This window comes from Aquarana catesbeiana, linkage group LG08 (assembly GCF_042186555.1).
Source record: "Aquarana catesbeiana isolate 2022-GZ linkage group LG08, ASM4218655v1, whole genome shotgun sequence".
In the NCBI taxonomy this organism is placed as follows: domain Eukaryota; kingdom Metazoa; phylum Chordata; class Amphibia; order Anura; family Ranidae; genus Aquarana; species Aquarana catesbeiana.
The window spans coordinates 45,104,518-45,118,703 of NC_133331.1; the positions used below are offsets into that span (position 1 = coordinate 45,104,518).

Genomic DNA, 14,186 nt, shown 5'->3' on the forward strand with positions numbered 1-14,186 from the left:
TCTGTGTACTGTGGGAGACCAGATATAGTGAATGCAGGGTCCTGGGTTTAGTAACACCTTAATGCTCCCCTCCACATACTAGGGCTGCAACTAACGATTATTTCCATAAATCGATTAGTTGTCCGATTGTTACGATTAATCGGATAACAACCTCAACAAAAAAGTGTGGTGTATAATTTAGTTACTATGTAAAGTTTAAAATAAAAGGCAATTTATTCTTAAATCTCTCTATGCAGTGGTAAATATAAAAAAACAACTATATGGTTAGGAAGCAAAATCTCTAATCCTCTCTGAGAATAACAGACAGAGGAGATATACTATATATACACTATTAGAAGAGATATACTGTATATACTATTAGAAGAGATATACTGTATATACTATTAGGAGGTTGAATCTGGTAAATATCATCTGACTCAGATCAAATTTATTTATTTATTTATTTTTTTCCTTAAAAAAAAAAAAAAAAAAAAAAAAAAAAAAAAAGACGGTTTTGCAGATTTTCAGACAGAACAGTAATATATTATGTATGACAGACTCCCTTGTCATAGGCAGGTGGCTTGATAAAAAGCTCCCTGCGCCTGCTGTCACTTATGCTGGCCATACAAAATCCATGTCTTCCTTCAAAAAAAACGGAGTTACTTACCGGTAACATCCTTTTCCAGGAATCTTTCAGGACAGCACCATAGAGAGACACCGGCTCCTCCCCTCTTAGGAAACACCGCCTTCCAATTCAATATTTAAATCTCATCCTCCCAACGGCCCCTCAGTTCTTCACGAGTTCCTCCGGCCAGCTGGGGAGACACAAGAATACGTCATACAAATCTTTATCTTACCTGACGTTCTCATGCGATGAGTTCTCATAGATAATCAAAAACCTGGGTGGGTACTAGTGCTGTCCTGAAAGATTCCTGGAAAAGGATGTTACCGGTAAGTAACTCCGTTTTTCCCCATTCATCTTTCAGGACAGCACCATAGAGAGGATAAGCGAGCACCTTACCTTAGGGAGGGACTACTGCCTGCAGCACCTTACGCCCAAAGGCTTGGTCTTTGGCTGACAGCAGGTCCAATCTGTAATGCTTCACAAAACGTGGAAAAACTGGACCACGTTGCTGCTCTACAGATCTGCTCCGGAGAAGCACCAGCCCACTCTGCTTGAGAAGTTGCCACTGCCCTGGTGGAATGTGCTTTAATACCCTCCGGGGGCTCCAAACCCCCGATCACATAGGCCTGGCTAATGGCCAACCTTAACCATCTGGCTATTGATCGTCTAGAGGCTTTGAACCCTTTCCTAGCCCCTGAAAACAATACAAAAAAAGAATCGGATTTCCTAAACTGTTTTGTACTATCTAAGTACTGAAGGACGCACCTTCTAACGTCCAGTTTGTGAAAAATATGCTCCTGTTCCCTCACAGGATTCGAACAGAAGGTAGGTAAAATAATTTCCTGGCCCCTATGAAAACTAGAGGCCACTTTTGGTAAAAAGGCCGGATCCGTTTTAAAAATCAAACGGTCCGGAAAAACCTGAAAAAAAGGCGCCCTAATAGAAAGGGCTTCGAGTTCACTTACTCTCCTTGCTGTGGTGATCGCCACCAAAAACACAGTTTTGAGGGTGATCAACTTCAAGGTACAGGATTCCAATGGCTCAAAAGGATCCCCTGTAAGAGACTGTAAAACTAAGGAAAGATCCCACACTGGGAATGGGGAACTTTTAACAGGCCTCTGTCTGCCTAAAGCTCTAAAAAACCTAGCTACCCAAGGATCTATAGCTAGCGGCTTTTCCAGGAAAACGCTTAGTGCCGATACTTGTCCTTTCAAGGTGCTAAGGGCTAATCCTTTGTCCGCTCCTGCCTGCAGAAACTCTAATACTGCTACAGAACTTCGTACATGGAAGGAGCTTTCTGTGCACCAACTGTTAAAGCGTTTCCACACCTTTAGGTAAATGGCTTGCGTCTCTCTTTTCCTGCAATTTAGGAGAGTTGTCACTAGCCGATCCGAGAAACCTTTGCCCTTTAGCAATTCTTCCTCAGTAGCCACGCTGCGAGGTTCCATCGCTCCACCTGAGGGCAACAGATTGGACCCTGAGAGAGAAGATCCTCCCGGATAGGCAGAATCCAGGGAGGCTCCACTGTCAGACTCTTCAAGAGGGAGAACCACGGCCTCCTTGGCCAGTGTGGTGCGATCAGAATGAGGGTTGTGTCTTCTGACCGAAATTTTCTCAGAACTGCTGGAATCATTACGGGAGGGGGGAAGGCATAACACTTTGAGAAACGCCAGCTCTGAGCTAGTGCATCCACCCCGGCTGCTCCGTCCCATCTGTTTAGGGAAAAGAACAGACGAGCTTTCGTATTCGCCTTTGAGGCGAAGAGATCCATGGAGGGGACCCCCCACTTCCGAGTAATCATCTCGAAGATGTCCTGGTTCAAGACCCAGTCGCCTTCCTTCAGCATTTTTCTGCTCAGAAAATCTGCTACGTGGTTCTGCTCCCCCTTCAGATGTATTGCAGAGAGAGAGAGAATGCTCCCTTCGGCCCACCTGAGGATGGATTCTGCCAGACCCCACAAGGATCTGCTCCTGGTTCCCCCTTGCCTGTTGATGTAGGCCACTGCTGATGAGTTGTCCGAACGGACCCTCACATGCTGCCCCAGGAGTTCTCTCTGAAAAGCTCTGAGAGCCAACTCTATTGCTCTCAGTTCCCTCCAGTTCGAGGACTTCTTTGCGTCTTCTTTTTCCCAGGTGCCTTGCATCATCTTGGAATCTAGGTGTGCTCCCCACCCTGTGCCGCTCTTATCGGTCGTAACCGTTATGGACACTGGAAGAACCCACTCCAGGCCCTGTGAGAGATTGGACCCTTTCCTCCACCACCAGAGGGACCTTTTGACCTGACTTGGCACAGATATAAGGGAGTCCAGAGATGCTGGACTGTGGTCCCAGACACTCAGAATAAACAGCTGTAGGGGGCGAAAGTGCAGCCCTGCCCACTGAACTGCCGGAAGCGCGGAAGTCAGTAAGCCCAGTGCTGACATTGCTTTCCTTACTGAGATCTGACTGCTGCCCTGGAGCAGTAATATTGCTCTGTCCACCTTCTGGATTTTTTCTGCTGGAAGGAACACTTTTTGTTTTGTCGAATCCAGTACATAGCCCAGGAAGGTGACCTTTTGGGCCGGAACCAAACTGGATTTTTCCAGGTTCAAGAGCCATCCCAGGTTTTCTAAGCTGTCTCTTGCTACCTGAAGATCCTGGTACAACTGCTCCGGGGAAGGAGCAAACAGGAGTAGGTCGTCCAGGTACGCGACTACAGAGATGCCTCTGAGCCGCAAGAAAGCCAGGACCTCCACCATCACTTTGGTGAAGATGCGGGGGGAAGAGGATAGTCCAAAGGGGAGTGCTTTGAACTGTAGATGAAACGTTCCTTCCCCAGTTTTCACCGCCAGTCTGAGAAACCTCTGGTAACTTTCTGCGACTGGAATGTGCAGATAAGCGTCCTTTAAGTCTATTGACGCCATGAAGCAATTTGGGGGAAGAAGCGCTTTCACCGAATAGATAGAATCCATCCGGAATTTCCTGTAGGTAATTGAGACATTCAGAGGCTTCAGATTCATGATAAGCCTGAATTTTCCCGAAGGCTTGCGGACCACAAAAATGTGGGAGTAAAAGCCTCTGCCTATCTCCTCTACAGGAACCCTCACTATCACCTCTTGTTCCTCTAACTCCTGTAGGGAGGATAGAAGAGCTGACGCTTTCTCTGCACACTTTGGCTGCTCGGTGACCAGAAGTCTGTGCTGAGGAGGTTCTGAGAACTCTAGCTGGTAACCTCTTCTTATGATCCCTAACACAAACTGGTTGGAGGTGATCATCTCCCATTGTGGGAGGAAGGCCCCCAATCTTCCTCCCACCGTGGTTACCCCGTCATTGGGTCTTCTTGGGCTGTTCAGGAGGGCGAAAAATCGCCCCTCCCCGCCCCTTGCCCTTCTGCCCCCAAGCTTTTTTCTGCCGCTCTCCTTTTGGGGTTTCAAACTTTCTCTGGGGGCGAAACTTTCTTTTAGCCTGCTCCCCAAACTTCTTTTTAACGGGAAAGGCCTTTTTCTTATCGGCCGTCCGGTCTAAAACGGTCTCTAACCCTGGGCCAAACAAGAGATCTCCTGTGGAGGGGAATTCCACAGAGTTTAACTTTAGACGCGCTGTCTCCTTGCCACGTCTTAAGCCATAGGGCCCTTCGAGCCGAATTAGTGAGGGCTGAAGACCTTGCGGACATGCGCACTGATTCGGCGGAAGCGTCCGCAATATACGCTACACCCTTAAGTAGCATGGGAAAGGAAGCCAAAATAGTCTCTTTTGGTGTTCCTGCCTCAATATGCGCCTTTATCTGCGTAAGCCAATATTCCATATTGCGGGCCACTACTGTGACCGCCATGGCAGGCTTAAGGTTTCCCTGTGACGAATCCCAGGACTTCTTTAAGAGAGAGTCCATCCTTCTGTCCATGGGGTCTGCAAGAACCCCCATGTCCTCGAAGGCCAGATCTGTTTGCCTGGAAACCTGAGAAAAAGCAGCATCCAGCCTAGGGGTCTTATTCCAGACTAGAGACTCCCCTTCTGAAAAAGGAAACCTTCGCTTCAAAGCCCTTGAAAAGAAAGGTATCCTCTCAGGATCTTTCCATTCATTCTTTATGGCCTCAACCAATACATCATGGACTGGGAAATCCTTCCTTTTTTGTTCCCCAAGACCTTTGTACATTTGGTCATGGAGCGATAACACCTTCTTTTCTTCCTGAATTCCCAAAGTGGTGTGAATAGCTCCCAAGAGCTCCTCCACTTCGTCCAGGGAAAGCTTATAGCGAGAGGTTTTTGTGGATTCCCCATCCACCTCCTCCACATCCGATTCCCTTTGAGAATCTGAAGCGGTGCTATCTGGCTCCTCCTCAATTTCCACTCTGGAGCCCCCTGGTCTCTCTCCACTAACAGAGGGAGTATCCACTGGGCTAGGTGTAACACTCTGCTGCACTGGTAAAGGACTGCTTTGGGCTTGCGGCAACTGGAAGCTAGAAAAGAGTGCCTTAAAGGACTGAAAGGTGCTAGAAAGCTCTTTGACGGATGCAGCAAGATCTGTACCCTGTTCTGCTGCCTGTTCCCTGACTAATCCATCAATGCACTCCTTGCAAAGTGCCTTGGTCCAGGATTCCCCCATACTAACTCTACAAGAGGGGCATTTTTTCTTTGAACCATGAGGCGACTTGCTTTTCTCTGTGGCTTTCTGAAAAAGAAAGAGAGAGAGTCGCCATAAATGCCCAATCCCACCAGTGCTTTTACAGAGGACCACCAGGAGTGCCCCCCCCAGGACCAACCACCACCAGGGTCCCAGACACACTCCCCTTCCCCCCAACCACCAGTGAGGGGAGAACACCCGTGAAGCTATCGGGATTTAGGTAAGGGAACACCACCCCAGGGTTCCACTTACCTTAGCATGGCTGGTGCTACTGTCTCCTGGAGCAGTTCTAGAGACCTCTGTCTCAGACATGTCCGCTGAGGATGGTGGTCGATCGTTTCCCCCGACAGCTGACTCTACAGCAAAGCAAGAGGGTCGCACCAGCCGAACGCTCGGTCCGTTTTCTTTCCCCGCGTCCGGAACCGGAAGACGCGGAATCGTCGGAAGTGCCCGCCCTCGCCGGAACTGACGTCACCCGTCATCCGACCCGGCCATAGAGCTTCAAACGCTGGCTGCTTGAACAAGCAGGAGAGACTCAGGCACTTCCCACAGCGCCCCCCTGGGCAGAAGAAACACGGACCTCCTCAGCTGTCTCTTTCCCCAAGAGAGGCCGAGGCGCGCCAATTCAGTTTTAAAAACAGGTAAGTATGGCTTCCCCAGCCTTTACCTAACTGAATAAACAATAGTAGAGGGAAAGAGCTAGAGAGACCCGACTCCCCCTCTTCCTCACACAAAATCTTTGGCTTCAGTCTCCCTGACTGATCCGCCACGGTTCCCAAGCAGTGTCTCCCCACCGGAGGAAACACCTGAACTGAGGGGCCGTTGGGAGGATGAGATTTAAATATTGAATTGGAAGGCGGTGTTTCCTAAGAGGGGAGGAGCCGGTGTCTCTCTATGGTGCTGTCCTGAAAGATGAATGGGGAAAATGTCTGAGCTCTGAAGAAGAAGGGACACGTCAGCTTACTTTGGACCCTACATCCCACAACTGTTACCGGACAGCAGATCTTGCTGATGGAACTAATGTGAATTTATACAACTTGCTTGATTTTGATCACTCGTTTGCGAGTCTGTTTTTAACTTCTTGCAATATTAAAGTGTTGCAAAAGGTAATGCGCTAGGCTGGTGGGCCCTCTGTTTTTTTCTTTTAGAGTTTCTTTTTGGGTTTTCCCTGACCTATGGAGAGTGGCAGCACAGATGTGGTAGTTTGACAAGCAAAGACTCATGATTTCAACCAGCCGCACATTTATTTAAGCGCAGGGGCATTTGTTTTTCTTTTATAGTATAGAGTGCCCCTAATGCAAAGTAAAAAAAGAAAAAACTTCTGCCTTTAGAACCACTCACTTCCTGCCCAGAACTACATGTCCCATGAGGCATTGCTCCTCACACATTCACAAGTTCTCAGGCAATTACTGACATATGGATGGTGTACTGAGCTGTATGTGTGCCGCACTGTATTTCCCGATATGTAAACAAATAATGCATTCTGCATGCAGGCCAACCAATCGGCTAACCGATTGATTATAAAAAATATAATGGACAACTATATGCATAAGTCGATTAATTGTTTCGGCCCTAGAGTAGATATTACAGAAAGCCTAGCTTCGACCTGCACAGTAGAAGTGGTGTCAGCGGACTGAGCATCTATTACCTTCCTGGCAGCCATCTCTTCCATATATTTGGCAATCTTCTTTCTGGGTCCCAGTGGAATCCCCATCTCTTTCAAGTCATCAACCGTACACATGAGCTGAAAAAGAAGAGGGCAAGAAATAACAAAAATTACACACAGCATTATTTAAGGACAGAGACCAGCCTGTTTTCAGCCACAGTTTAACCAATGTGCAGTGTGAATGAATAGAGATTGCTGGTATTCACATCAAGGCACAGCAAGCCTTAACACATGCCTGCATCTAATGCAATCTGCCTGTAGTACACCCAATGAATGGGGGGCATAATGCACCACCATTATGAAGTGTCTGCGGTACATCCTGTACACTGCATTTGTATTAAAACGCATAACATTTTATTGCCTGAAAAAGATGAAAACATTCATATACCTTAGCAAACCAGCCATTAATTAAATTAAAAATTTAGAACATCATGACATTTATACACAATGCCCTAACACGTGCACCAATCAAAACATGAAAAAAAGGTAGACACCAGAAGCGCTCAGCATACATAAAAAGTTTGGAGGGGGGATGGCCCTGAGCTACCCAACAATAAATTCTTACCAAGGGGTCTTTATACTACATCCACTCTAGCCTCTTGCGTTTGGTTTATTTTATTTCAATGCAGGAGAAATTATCAGGAGGATGTATAAACAAAACTATGGGGTTGATTTACCAAAAAGGCAAATAGATTGTGTACTTTGCAAAGTGAAGTTGTAACCCTGCAAGAGCAGTTGCCCCAAAGCTGGGTAAATGAGGTGAAGCTTCACTTTGCAAAGAGCATCCAATCACGTGCAAGTAAAATAAAAAAATGCATTTTTGTTTGCACATGATTGGATGATGGAAGTCAGCAGGGCTTCTGATCATTTACCAAGCTCTGGAGCAACTGCACTTTCCAAAGTGCAAAGTCTATTTGCCTTTAATGAATCAACCCCAAAATGTCTCCCAAATGGATTTATCCCGTGTTTATTGTACTTGTGTTTACAAGCATTTACTGACAGACATTCAGAGGATCCAATTTTCCCCTGGAAATGCAAATTTCCATTTTTTCTAAACGCAAGTAAACTGAAAGCACATGGATGCATCTAAATGCATGGACATATGAATAAGCATTTATATGCAACTTACAGCAACCGGCTTCCCCCTTCGCCCCACACATGTGCAGCCAACATCTAGCACCTCGCACACAGTTCCCGCCACTCCACACCTCCTGTGTCCAAGGCGCCAAGCTATCAGATCCCCTGCTGTGGCCGGTGTGCGGAGTCTGGCAGGCAGAGCGCGCTCTTCTTCCTGCGCTGTGCCTTGCCGGAGACAAAGAGCTCGCCCCTTGTCAGCACGCCTGATGTGGCAATGCAAAAATAGCAGAAAAAAAAAAGTCAGTAGTTAAATCATTGTAGCTACTGACTTTTAATATTAGGACACTTACCTGTCCAGGAATCCAGTGGTGTCTGCTCCCGAGCCGATTTTTAAATCGGCCATTGGGTGCTGCCGCCGCCATCTCCTTGATCGCCCCCTAGTGTTAACCCCTTCCCTGCCAATGACATTTATACAGTAATCCATGCATTTTTAATTGCACTGATCGCTGTATAAATGTCACTAGTCCCCCCCCCCAAAAAGGTGCGATCTGTCCAGCGATCTTTAGCGGGAGAGATGATAGAGATAAGAGATGATAGCGATAAGAGATGATAGCGATAAGAGATGATAGAGATAAGAGATGATAGAGATAAGAGATAAGAGATGATAGAGATAAGAGATGATAGAGATATTAGAGATTCTTTTAGTTGACCGTACAGAGATTGAAATTTGGTTGGTTCAGCAGATGATCGTTATGTACAGACAGTCGTATTTTTCCTGATCAGTACCGCTGGCTATGGCCGGCAGCACTAATCAGTGTATTCTGACATCGAGGCAGTCTCCCCGCTGTGAGAATACCATAAGTCAGCGGGAAGGAGTAGACTTCGGGGGTAAATGGGGAAAATCAAGTCTTTTTTTTTTTTTTGGTCCAACCCATTGGTTGAATGAAAAACAAACGAAAACAAAAAACACTGATCTATGGGCTGTCGAACACAAGCACAGCTCTCCAACGCCAATCCATCATTAGTTCCCAAGCCAGATTACCAAAGACTCCATGTCAATTTTCTCTTTGTCAAACACGGTGAAGTAATCTGATAGGCTGAGAGACTCCAGCGCCTCCCGTAGCTCAGGAAGCCCTTCTTGCACCACCTCTGATTCACTGGACTCACATGGATCTGGAAAACTGCCCTGAAACAGGAGAAACCAGGACAAATGAAAACCCTCAGAAAAAACAAAAAAGTATACAATATTTTCAATATGTTCTAGGAAAAACGCATAAAGAGATTTGCCTGCAAGTTTTAAACCTCACTGGTTTGCGTTTGAGGGGCGTTTTCTGGCAAAAAAAAAAAAACAACTCAATATGAGCATTTTTTCTGCCAAAAGAGCTGGTATTTTTTAAGCCCAGTGTGCATGGACCCTTACAGTTTTGCTCTACTGTTTCTCCTCACAAGAAATTCTGAGAATGCAAACCACCTGCAAACAGTGCATGCAATAAAACCTGGAAGCAGATTGGTTTCTTTGCAGAGCTGCACCAGATTTTGCACTCTCCAATGTTAGGAAATAACTGACTGTGTGTGATGGAATTGTTCAGTAGAGCAAAAACCCTAGTTAGACTTACCGGTAACGGTATTTCTACGAGTCTTTCAGGACAGCACCTGGAGAGAGCGCAGCTCCACCCACTTTCCCAGGAAACACTGCAGTCAGTTTCTTTAAAGACCGGACACTTCCACCATGGCCTCAGTTGTTCATAGAGTACCTCCAGCCATGCTGAAATTAGATAAGCAGAACACAGCAATAACACATCTTACAACCTCAAAACTTAGGGCGGGTCATCGGCGCTGTCCTGAAAGACTCGTAGAAATACCGTTACCGGTAAGTCTAACTAGGGTTTTCTCCCCTCGTCTTTCAGGACAGCACCTGGAGATGATAAAAGAGTACTTACTCTAGGGTGGGACCACCGCCTGCAGGACCTTCCTGCCAAACGACTGTTCCGCTGCTGATAGCAAGTCCAACCTGTAGTGGCGGGTGAAGGTGGAGAAACTTGTCCACGTGGCCGCTTTACAGATCCGACCCGGGGAAGCCCCTGCCCTCTCTGCCCAGGACGTTGCTACTGCCCTTGTTGAATGGGCTACTACCCCCTTAGGGGGCTCTGCTCCTGAAGCTTTATAAGCTTCGCTGATGGCCATTCTGAGCCATCTACCTATGGTGCTTTTGGATGCTCTATACCCCTTCCGTGGACCAGAGAAGAGAACAAAGAGCGAATCTGATCTTCTAAAATCTTTCGTTATCTCTATATAATGTAATAAACACCTTCTCACGTCCAGGGAATGAAAAGACCTCTCCTTAGCACTGGACGGGTTAGGACAAAAGGTAGGGAGAATTATCTCTTGTTCCCTATGAAATGCTGATGCCACCTTTGGCAAGAAACCCGGGTCAGTTTTTAGCACTACCCGGTCTGGAAAAATATAACAAAAGGGTTCTCTTATGGAAAGAGCTTGTAACTCGCTTACTCTCCTAGCTGAAGTTACTGCTACTAACAGGACTATTTTTAACGACCATAGCCTGATTGACGCTTCCTCTGGAGGTTCAAAAGGCCCTTTGATTAGACCCCGCAGAACCACAGACAGGTCCCATCTAGGAAAAAACTTAAAAGGTATTGGCCTAGCTCTGGCCAATGCCTTGAAAAACCTAATAATAAGCGGCTCCCTTGATAATTGCCTCTCAAGAAAAACCGATAATGCAGCTACCTGCACTTTTAGGGTGCTAGCTGCCAACCCCATCTCCATTCCCTCATGGAGAAACTCTAGCACTGGAGCGATTTCCTGTGGCGAAAGTATCCTAATCGCACACCAGCTATTAAATCGCTTCCACGTTTTGAAGTAGATGGCCCTGGTAACCTCCTTACGACTGTTCAGCAGGGTAGAGACCAGTTTATTTGAAAGGCCCTTATTTTTTAACATCTGCTCCTCAGTAACCAACCTGTCAACCTGAGATGCTGGGTATTTGGGTGATGAAGGGGGCCCTGCGTTAGGAGGTCCTTCCGAAGCGGAAGCTCCCAATAAGGTTCCACCGCCATCCCCTGTATTGTTGCGAACCAAGCCCGTTTGGGCCAGAAAGGAGCCACCAGAATCATAGTCGTGTTCTCTTTCTGTAGCTTTCTTAAGACCAAGGGGATCATCTGAAAGGGGGGAAAGGCGTAGCACAACTGGAATTTCCATGGCTGCGCTAATGCATCCAATCCCTCTGCCTGATCCTGCCTGTTCAGTGAGAAGAAGGCCTCTACTTTTGCATTCTTTTGGGATGCGAAAAGATCTATTTGGGGCATTCCCCATCTTTCTGTTAGTTGTTGGAAAGTCTCTACATTCAGATTCCATTCTGCTTCCAGTACTCTTTCTCTGCTCAGAAAGTCTGCCATAAGGTTTAAATCTCCCTTCAGATGTATCGCTGTTATGGAGTTTAGCCTGTCTTCTGCCCAGGCTAGAATCTGGAGTGCCAAGGATAGCAGAGCCCTGCTCCTTGTTCCTCCCTGCCTTGATATATAGGCCACCGCTGTGGCATTGTCCGATAGGACCTGAACATGATGGCCCCGGACTGTTCTTTCGAAGGCCCATAGACCCAAGAGAATAGCCCTCAGCTCTCTCCAATTGGAGGACTTTCTGGCTTCCCAGCCTGTCCAACTCCCCTGAGCCATCTGCTCGTCCAGGTGGGCGCCCCAACCCCAGGAACTTGCGTCTGTTGTTAATCTTTTCTGTAAAGGAAAACTCCAGAGCAGACCCCTGTTCAGGTTTGAGTGATTTCTCCACCACCAAAGCTTCCTCTGAACCCGCGCAGGTATCCTTATTAATTTTTCTAGGGACTCTCCATAGGACCAACTCGTTAAAATTGTCTGCTGGAGCTCCCTTCCATGTAGACGTGCCCACTGCACCGCTGGAATAGTCGCAGTGAGTAGCCCTAAGACCGACATAGCTGCTCTTATGGAGATTGGCATATTTGTCTGCGTCTTCTTCACTGCCTCCTGAAGCTTCTCCCTCTTCCCTTCGGGGAGAAAAATTTTCTCCTGGATGGAATCTATCGTGTAACCCAAGAATAGTATGGTCTGAGATGGAATCAAGTTTGATTTCTCCTCGTTGATTATCCATCCTAGACCCACCAGGTGTCTCATTGTCTTTTCCAGATCTCTCACTAACAGGTCCCTTGTTTTGGCAAAAATTAGTAGATCGTCCAGATAGGGCAGGACTGATACCCCCTCTACTCTGAGTGGGGCCAAGGCCTCCGCCAGGATTTTTGTAAAAAAAATCCTCGGAGAGGATGACAGCCCGAAAGGGAGAGCTCTGAACTGGAGATGAAGGGTAGATTCCCCCAGTTTTATCGCAAACCTTAGGTGTTTCTGAGATGTTGACGCTACTGGTACATGCAAGTATGCATCTCTCAGGTCTATGGAAGCCATAAAACATCTCGGGGTCAGGAGATTCTTCACTGAGAATATTGTGTCCATCCTGAACTTCTTGTACCTGATAGTCTTGTTTAGAATCTTCAGGTTCAGGATGAGCCTGAATTTTCCCGACGGTTTCTTCACAAGAAATATGTGTGAATAGCACCCCTGTTCTAATTCCCCAGGGGGTACGTTCACTATCACCTTTTGTAGCATCAAGTCCTTCAGGATAGCTGTCATTGCCAGTGACTTTTCTGAGTCTCGGGGAGCCTGGGTTATGTAAAAACGCACAGGAGGAGGTTGAGAAAATTCCAGCCTGTAACCCTCCAAGATGGTTTTGAGGATAAACTGGCTGCTTGTTATAGTCTTCCACTGTAAAAAGAAGGTCTGTAACCTTGCTCCCACAGTTGGGTGACCGTCACTGGGTTTTTGGGCTTGTGGTTGGGGGGCGAAAAAGTACTCCTGACTTACCCCTCCCTCTTTGAGACTTCCAAGGCCTTTTGTAGCCTGCCTCTTTGGTATCTGGGGTCTTTCGAAAAGCACGAAAATTTTTGTTGCCTTGCGGAAGTACCTTCTTCTTTATAGGGAAAGCCTTCTTTTTGTCAGCTGTTCTGTCAAGAATAGCTTCCAGCCCAGGGCCAAACACTAGATCACCTTCAAAGGGTAAACCGCATAATTTTGTCTTTGAAGCAGTATCCCCTGTCCATGTCTTGACCCATAACGCCCTGCGAGCTGAGTTTATCAGAGCTGTGGATCTGGCTGACATCCTGATTGACTCCGCTGAGGCATCTGCTATATACCCTACCGCCTTTGATAACACCGGTAGCGTATCTAGCAGATCCTTACGAGGCGTCCCTGCCTCAATGTGGATTTTCAGCTGCTCCAGCCAGTGTTCCAGATTTCTGGCTACCACAGTTGAGGCCATGGCAGGCTTCAAATTTGCTAAAGAAGAATCCCATGCCTTCCTTAATAGGGAGTCTGCCTTTTTGTCCATGGTATCTTTAAGGATACCCATGTCCTCAAAGGCCAGGTCAGTATTCCTAGATACCTGGGAAAAGGCTGCGTCTAGTCTTGGCTTTTTATTCCAAATATGCGAGCTATCCTCATCAAACGGAAACCTTCGCTTGAGGGATTTAGAAAAGAAGGGGGCTCTCTCTGGATCCTTCCACTCCCTCTTAATGGTCTCTGATAGGAATTTATGTACAGGAAAAACCCTGTGTTTTTTCTCCCCGAGGCCTTGGAACATCTTATCGTGTAGGGATAGCTGAGCTTTATCCTCTGTGATGTTAAGGGTAGTATGAATTGTTCTTAGTAGATCATCTACCTCCTCAAGGGATAACTTGTACCTAGAAGAAGGAGAAGAAGCTTCATTTACTTCTTCTGCTTCCTCCTCCGAATTTAGTAAAATGTTACTTTCCTCCTCCTCTGAGTCGCTGCCCCCTCTGGATGCTGAAACAGAGGATTGAGAATGTGGCACCACACTGCTATGCGCCGTTGGACGCCTATCTAGGTAGGACCTGAAGGACTCAAAGGTGTCTGCCAGTTCCTTCCTGAAAGAGCTTAGCAATTCGCTTTGTTGAGCTGCAGGACTAGCAGGAGTTGTCTCCTCCTTAACTATGTCCGTAATGCAAGATTTGCATAATACTTTGGGCCAGGAATCCCTCAGTAACCCCTTACAAGAGGGACACTTCCTTTTAACAATAGGGGAGATATGCTTGGTCTTTTCTTTAGCCTTCTGTAATATCCCAAGGGAAAAAAGACAATAGCTGAACCATATTTCACAAACAATAGCTTACATGCTGTATAAGGA

The 14,186-nt window shown here is 46.8% G+C and overlaps 1 protein-coding gene across 1 annotated transcript in view; it reads right to left on the bottom strand.

Annotated features, from left to right (window-relative positions):
* SEC23IP (SEC23 interacting protein) overlaps positions 1–14,186 on the bottom strand; it is a gene marked incomplete at its 5' end in the record, with an annotated part of 63,651 nt that overhangs the window by 21,403 nt on the left and 28,062 nt on the right. Inside the window, 2 exon segments of the mRNA XM_073595772.1 lie at positions 6,852–6,947; positions 8,989–9,132. Of these exon segments, the coding sequence (XP_073451873.1) occupies positions 6,852–6,947; positions 8,989–9,132 (240 nt within the window).